The sequence below is a fragment of the Brassica oleracea genome, unplaced genomic scaffold (genome assembly GCF_000695525.1).
Source record: "Brassica oleracea var. oleracea cultivar TO1000 unplaced genomic scaffold, BOL UnpScaffold01431, whole genome shotgun sequence".
In the NCBI taxonomy this organism is placed as follows: domain Eukaryota; kingdom Viridiplantae; phylum Streptophyta; class Magnoliopsida; order Brassicales; family Brassicaceae; genus Brassica; species Brassica oleracea.
The window spans coordinates 2,105-10,573 of record NW_013617967.1 but is presented as its reverse complement, the minus strand read 5'-3'; the positions used below and the strand labels follow the sequence as shown (position 1 = coordinate 10,573).

The window sequence follows — 8,469 nt, the reverse complement described above, 5'->3', positions numbered from 1 at the left end:
AGTGACAGTGAAAGTGACTCTACCAGCTTGGATTCTGACTCTGGCAGTAAGAGTGGAGAGAAGAGAAGAAGGAAGGCAACAATGAAACACAGTTGATGCAAGTTAAATAAGTGGCTTCTGAATCTGAAGTTGAGAGTGATGACCGCAAGAAACTTAAAAGTTACGCAAAAAGAGTTTACCCTCCAACCAATCAGATTCGAAAGAAGAGACAAACATGATGAACAAAGAAGAGGTGGGAGAAAGATGCATGGCTCTGATTAATGTTAGCGAGTCTGTTTCTTAGAATGAGAAACAACAACTGCCCAAGAAAGAAGACGCTAACAGTGGAGGACAAAATCAGAAAAGAGATGTGGACAATGTGGAGTCCACGAATCTGAAGAACAATTATAAAGGTGCTTCAAGTGGCAAGAAAGCTTCAAGAGCCTCTTATGACAGTGACACCGAGTATGGGAACAAGAAACAAGTGTGCAGTAAAGTAGAAGTTTATAGTGGAGGAATGACGCAGAAAAGAGAGGAAGAGGCTGGATCCAAGCATAATAAGGAAAGATATATAAGTGATTCTCGTGGCAAGAAAATTGCAAGAAATTCTGTTGACAGTTAGTCTGAGTATGCAAACAAGAGAAAGCTGAAGGATGAAAATTTACCAAAGAGGAAGGAAACACATACGAGAGGAGACGGAGGACTACAATCACACTATGGAAGGGACATGTATAGAGCGACGATGCTGGTCAGAGACGTGGAACAGTCAAGGATGGCTATATAATAAGCATAATATGGATATGTATAGAGGTCGAGCCAGCGGTGAAGAAGATAATGACATGGATTGATATAGATAGAGGCTTGAAATGGTTAAGATGATGATGACGACCACAAACGTGGCACAGACAGGTACAGAGGCGGCCAGGAGAACAGGTTTAGAGGTGATGTGGCTGCTGGAAAAGTTAGCAGGGCGCGATCAAGTGAGAAGGTTTGAAATGGGATTGAGATTAATGATTTTGTTTCATATGTACGGCTTAAGCTTCTCATATGTTTGTTTTGATGGGTTTGTAACAAATAATCCTTGCATGTTTGTCACAACATAACATACTCCCTATGTATCACTTTAAGTGATTTTTAAGGTTTTTGCACTTGGATTAAGAAAATACAAACTTCTATACAATTTATCTTGGTTACATAAAAATATCATTAAATGAAATTAATTCAACCAATAAAAAAAATCAGTATTTTGCAATTGGTCACAAAGTTTAAATGGTATTAAATTCTATCTAAAATAATGAGAACATCAATTATTTTGAAACAAATTTTTTTTCTCTAAATACCACTTAAAATGATACGGATGGAGTATAATGAATAGTAATCAGGCTAGATCGATTAGAACACTGTCCATTTGAGTGGAACCACTTAAGCTGAGTCTCACGGTCACAACTCCATTTTAAATACATGATGTATCCGGTTGGTAAAATGTGTGCATCAGAGGATTTTTTGCGTTTGTGTAACCAAGAATTTGACGATTTGATTTGCAAACAATGCCTTTCTAAAAATATTTTTGGTTTGCTCTTTGAAGCTCTAATTTTATGGTTTAAATTTTCTTTACTCATGATTGCAACATATAGAAAATTTATTATAATATCATTTTCTCAAACTAAAATAGCAAGTAAATTTATTAGTTGTGTATCCGGGCTTGACGTCAAATATTTTAGAGAAGACACAAAATAAAAAAATTACAGAATTAACGGTAAGCTATCATTTTGAGTCTTTTTTTATGACATATAAGCAAAATGCTAAGAATCAAAAGATAACAAAAATAAAAAATTGCAGTGCGATAAATTGATTTTTTCGAATTGCCAAAACAATGTCTAAAATATAAGAAACATATATTGAATTTAATTTAGTGCGATCAGCGCAACAAAATAGTTAATGTATCATTTACAATATAGGTGACCAAATTATAAGTTCTATACTTATACTAAATATTTTACATAAATAGTTTAAATATTTAACAAATCATACTCTTAACTAAAATAAATTAAATTAAATTAGCATTTTTATATAATGAAAATCAAATTTTATTTTAATTTATAAACTCACATATGCTTACACCAAATAGTAAATAATTTATAAACGACAAAATAAAAAAAAGAATCAAGAAATCATTTAGAAAATATATGGAGACATGAAAATGGATCAAACATTAAATAATATGAAAATGAAAAGTATTGTATGAAACAAAGTATATTTCAACAAATTAAAATATACAAATCCGCGCGTATCGCGGTCAAATCTCTAGTTAAGTTAAAAAGAAAATATATCTTTGCCAGAAAATCTCTCACCAAACTTCAAAACCATGTTGATTGCAAAGTATAAAAATTCCATACCACTACCCTTCCCATTATTTATTAACACATGATGCCTCAACAAACTATTACTTTCTCTATTTCATATTATTTGTCGTTTTAGAGTTAAAATTTTGTTTCATTTTAAATGTCGTTTTATGTTTTCAATGCAAAATTTAATAACAATATTCTCCATTTTATTTTTTTATTGGTAAAAATATGGTTAGACAATATTTAAGTGATTTTAACCAGAAAAAAAGTATTAGAAAAGGTAAACAGAGTATATTTGTATTATAAACTTGTTTTGAATAGCAACTGAGGAAGAGGTTCGACAAGCTCTATTTTATGATGCATCATGAGAAAACACCAGGTCCTGATGAAATGACAGCTCTTTTCTTCCAGCACTCCTGGCATATTATTAAGAATGATGTGGTCGAAATGGTGAAAAATTTTCTGGTCTCAGGTGATCTGGATCCACGGTTAAATATAACCAATATTTGTATGATTCCGAAGATGGAAAGACCCACTAGGATGACAGATTTAAGGCCGATAAGTCTGTGTAATGTTGGTTACAAGATTATTTCAAAAGTCTTGTGTCAAAGACTGAAAATTTGCCTCCCACGACTAATATCGGAAACACAATCGGCTTTTGTGGCAGGAAAGTTAATTTCGGATAACATTCTTATTGCGCAGGAAATGTTCCATGGACTGAGAGCTAACAAATCTTGTCAAAATAAGTTTATGGCGATTAAAACGGATATGAGTAAAGCATATGACCGGATAGAATGGAATTTTATTGAGGCTCTTCTCCACAAAATGGGTTTTGACCCTCGTTGGATCAGATTGATGCGGGAGTGTATATCTTCGGTTCAATATAGGGTACTTCTTAATGGTCAGCCAAGAGGCTTAATAATTCCTCAGCGTGGGTTACGTCAAGGGGATCCTTTATCTCCTTATCTATTTATTATGTGTACCGAGGCCTTAATAGTGAATATAAAGAAGGCAGAGAGGCTGAAACAATTAACGGGTATGAAGGTAGCAAGAGCTTGTCCGACAATATCTCATCTGTTGTTTGCGGATGATAGTCTCTTCTTTTGTCGGGCAAAGAAAGAAGAGTGTCAAACCATTCTCAGGATTCTAAAGGAATATGAAATTGTCTCAGGACAGCAAATTAATTTTCAGAAATCCTCAATTCAATTTGGTCACAAAATTGAAGAATCTAGTCGTCAAGAATTGAGGGATGTCTTGGGAATTCAGAACTTAGGAGGAATGGGATCTTATTTGGGATTGCCGGAAAGTCTTGGAGGATCTAAGGTACAAGTGTTTGGTTTTGTGCAAGAGAGGCTAAATAAGAGAGTTAATGGATGGACTTTTAGATTTTTTACTAAAGGGGGAAAAGAGGTGATTATAAAATCGGTGGTTACAGCTTTACCAAACCATGTGATGTCTGTTTATCGGTTACCAAAAGCTACGGTTAAGAAGCTGACGAGCGCAGTAGCTCAGTTTTGGTGGAGCCCAGATGGAAGTACAAGAGGCATGCATTGGAAATCATGGGACAAATTATGTGTTCCTAAAGATAATGGCGGATTAGGGTTTAAAGACCTTACTGACTTTAATACGACGATGCTTGGAAAACAATTGTGGCGGCTGATCGAGAAGCCGAATACTTTTTTTTCTCGAGTTTTCAAAGGACGGTACTTCAGGAATGCTTCACCCCTGGAACCGATCCGATCATACTCCCCGTCATATGGCTGGAGGAGTATTATCTCTGCTAGATCTCTGGTTTGTAAAGGACTAATTAAAAGGGTGGGAACAGGGTCAACTATTTCTGCGTGGAATGACCCCTGGATCCCAGCCACCCGCCCGAGACCAGCAATCAAAAACCCTCTTCACTGTTACCCGGATCTTACAGTGGATTCTCTCATTAATTGGAGATCCCGAACATGGAAATCATCGGTAATTAGGACTTTGGTGGACCCTGATGATGTCAAAATTATTGAAAGTATTCCTTTAAGTAGGAATCAGATGGAAGATAGAAATGGTTGGCACTTCACTAGCAACGGGAAATATACTGTACAATCTGGGTATCAAGTGGAACGAGTCTATCCAGACAAGGAAAAACCACCGGAATTTTATGGACCAACAGTGGATATACTTAAAGCCTATTGCTGGAAAATAAGGTGTCCTCCAAAGATAAGGCATTTCTTGTGGCAATTACTTTCAGGTTGTATAGCGGTGATGAAAAATTTAAAGGCAAGAGGCATACAAGGAGACACTTGTTGTGTACGGTGTGGAAACCAGGAAGAATCAATTAATCATGTTTTCTTTGAATGTCCCCCAGCACGACAAGTGTGGGCGCTATCAAAGATACCATCGAATCCGAATCTCTTTCCTATAAGCTCTTTTTTTGCTAATATGGACCATCTCTTTTGGAGAGTTAACCGGGTGATCTGCATCCATGTGAACGACGAAAGACGATTGCTTTTTAGCACTGCGTGTTATATCATGTCCCTGATCCTAGATAGGATTGCAGGATGGACCATGGTACATGGAGACGCACCAAGTCAGGTCATCTGACCTGAAACCAGGTGTATCATGGTCCAAACTGATGGTTAAGTGATTCAGGACATGGATACTTGATCATCAGAAGAAGGAAGGAAGTAAAGGAGAGCTGGACGAGTAGACGGACAGCTGGGCGTGGTCCGGGTCAAACTCATCCAGCTGGGTAAAGAGTGTGACCAGCTCACCTGAAGTTGTTCAGCTCACTGGAGCTGAAGGACTAGCTAGGTCAGCTGAGACAGCTAAGGGGAAGCTCATCTCAGCTCACCGAAGTGTTCGGGTCCAAACCAGTGCGGACAGTCCGGACGGTTACCGGATCGGAACCCCGGTCCGGGTATGTGCCAAGTGGATCGATTGGACCACGATTGGGACGATCAGACCAGGACGTCCTACGGAGTAAGGGAATGATCCCTCCATGTCTAGGACGTGTCCCAAAAGGGCAGTTCACCCCTGATTCACGAACAGGTGCCAATTGGAGCGGTTGTGCCCTTTCTCTCTCTCATTCGTCCCGGTTCGCCATGGGAAGTTGGGAATCGAGTTTCTCTATAAATAGAGAGCCTCTGCCATCGAAAATAGCATCTGAAGACAGAGGGAAAACTCTGCCAAAATCGAGACAGAGAGATAAAGAAAGAAAGAGAGCATCGGACCGTGGAGGAGATTTCCGACCAAGGCACTGTCCGATCAAGACTGACTGGAGACCAAGGATGGATACTCGACGGAAGGAACAAGAGAAGGATCAGGAGAAGGAGAACCCTCCAGGGGAACGTACGCCTAAGGTCAGTGATGCTTTCCATGGTTCATTGTCCACCATCGCGGCTAAGCCGGCCTGATGTGTGGGGCGATTGTGTTGGAAGCATCCTTTCTGTTTTGTCTACTTGTTATTCTTACTTCATCTATAATCTGATCGAGTCTGTGGGTTCAGACTCAACAAGACCGAACCTTGGCCTTGGCCGGTTAGGAGAAATCCTCCATGGCCTTGGTTTGGAAGGTATGATCGGATCTCATAGTTCCTGAAGGGCTTGAGGGGATCTGATGATTGATTCTTCTTAGGGGGTATTTATAATGAATTATCATGGGTTTAAATGGAATTAATCGAATTGATTTAGTGGTGATCAGTTAAGGCCGGTTTGGTGAATCAGTGTCGAGATCAGTGGGATCGAGACCGGTTCTGTGGAATTCGACTTGGCCATTCTCTAAGTCTTGAATTATCATGAGTTTACATGAATTTTAATTAGTTTTTCCATGTATATTTAAGATTGTCATTTTCTGGCCTGATGTGGTTTGATAGTTTAGGATCGGGTCCATCCATGCAATTGATTGCTATTGTTGATGATAAATCTAATCAAGTGTTTGTGTGGGTTTTGTGATGGATCCAGATATCACGGGTAATCGTGGGAAAGCCAAGGAACCGTGAGGATCTAAGCCGTGGATGGGATGTGTGTGTGGTAGACAAGTCGTTTGTAGCATTGGATATATGTAGCCTATTGTGCAACCTTAAGTATTATGTTCTAGCCTAGTGTGCATTGAATGATGAACGAATGAATACTATGTATGAATCACATCTGACTTAGTTATATATATATGAAATCATTTGTCTTTAATCCGCTGTGTTTTAGTTGTTTAATTATATGACCTCGAATCAATGTTAAACACTTAGAAAAATATGATCTAGAATCCGGATTTAAGCAACACAAACTGGCTTATAGTCTGTAGTAAGACCACGGTTCGGTTGGATTAAGGTATCCAGGATCGGGTCTTACAAGTTGGTATCAGAGCCAGGTTGATTCTAGGATTTGTTGGGTTATGGTGCACACACACATCCGGCTGTTGGTACTCGCGGTGAGGCTATGGGATTAACCTTGTTGATTTGGTTGTTTTTGTGTAACCTTTGGATTGTGTAGAGGTTTGTAGTTTCTGTTATGAATTAACCTCTTGTTTGTGTTGTCTATCCTAAGGGTACGAAGAAGAGATCAAGGAGAGGAAAGGAGGCTGCGGGAGGATCCGGAGCAGTTGTGACTGACATAGTCAATCCAACACCATTGTTGCCAACCACGGATGGACTGGTGAACAATGAAACCGGACTGCCACAGGGACCAATCCTACCTGATGAACCACGTGTGGAGATTCCTGAGGATCAGGACATGCGGGATCGTGAGGAAGATGCGGAGTCATCTCATGCTGATGATCATGATGATCAGGTTGGCCGCACGGTTGGTGACGGAACCGGATCCGAGGCTATTGTGGTTGAACCTTCCCTAAAGAATGTTCTGGATGCCATGAAGACCATGGGAGATCAGCTGATTGCCTTGACTCAGACCTTTACCCCGTTGGTGAACTCATCTGTGGGTCAGGCTAATCCTCCTGCCCGTGTAGCCACACGGACTGCCGGTACGCGGGTGAGACATACTGCGGATGTGGTGGAGATCGAGCCACCGGTAAGGAGAGCACATAAGGTCGATTACCTTAAGGTGCTTGAGCACATATCAAAGTTGGGAACCAAACACTTTGCTGGAAGTGTGGATCCCATTGAGGCCGATGAGTGGAGGAGCAGGTTGGTACGCAACTTCAGTTCTACTCGTTGTCCTGAAGAGTACAAGAGGGACATAACAGTCCACTTCTTGGAAGGGGATGCTCACAACTGGTGGTTGGCCTTGGACAAGAGGACCAACGGCACCATTGATCGTTTTGCTGACTTTGAGGTTGAGTTCAACCACAAGTATTTCCCTGCTGAGGCATGGGATCGTTTGGAGTCTAAGTTCTTGGACTTAACTCAAGGACGCAAGACTGTTCGTGAGTACGAGGAGGAATTCAACCGGCTAAGGAAGTATGTGGGAAGGGAGTTGGAGGATGAAGCAGTTCAGGTCCGGAGGTTCATCCGAGGTCTAAGGGCGGACCTAAAGACCTACTGCTCTGTCCGTACCTTCCATACTGTCACTGAACTGGTGGAGAGGATGGCTATCCTGGAGACTAACATTGCTGAGGAAGCAAAGTAGAAGTCACGGAGCCACACGACCACTACTGGGTCTGGTGGTGACCGGAAGAGAAAGAGGGACTCGACTGAGGAGGGTAAAACCTCGAGTGGTAAGCCAGAGTGCTCTAAGTGTGGAAGACGCCATGGTGGGGAGTGCTGGAAGGCCATGGGAGCTTGCACCCGCTGCGGTAAGATGAATCATTCGGCTCGGGACTGTCCAAGTCCACTCTCTAGCAGTGGCTCAGCCACTTGTCACGGATGCGGGAAGGTGGGACACTACCGTAGGGACTGTCCCAAGAACCAATCCGGCCCGGAGAAAGGTCGTGGAGAGACGAGCAGGCCGAACCAGAACCGGAACCAGTCATCCGCACCAAGGGTGTACGAACTGTGCAAGGACACGGATGAGACTGGACAATTCCAATCGATTACTGGTAATAGTTTCTGTAAACTTGATCTTTTAAATTGTAGATTGCATGGTATGGAATCTAGAATGGATTAGGACACTTTTGAATGGACCTCGTGTAGGGACCTTAAGTATTGGTGGTGTGGAAACACACGTATTGTTTGACACTGGAGCTACACATAGTTTTGTGAGTCCAAGAATGG

The 8,469-nt window shown here is 41.0% G+C and overlaps 1 protein-coding gene across 1 annotated transcript; it reads left to right on the top strand.

Annotated features, from left to right (window-relative positions):
• Positions 1–8,029: 8,029 nt before the first annotated feature.
• Positions 8,030–8,362, top strand: LOC106321322 (DNA-binding protein HEXBP-like). The gene has a single exon (XM_013759613.1). It carries the CDS (start codon positions 8,030–8,032, stop codon positions 8,360–8,362), a length of 333 nt encoding a protein of 110 aa, XP_013615067.1.
• Positions 8,363–8,469: the final 107 nt, after the last annotated feature.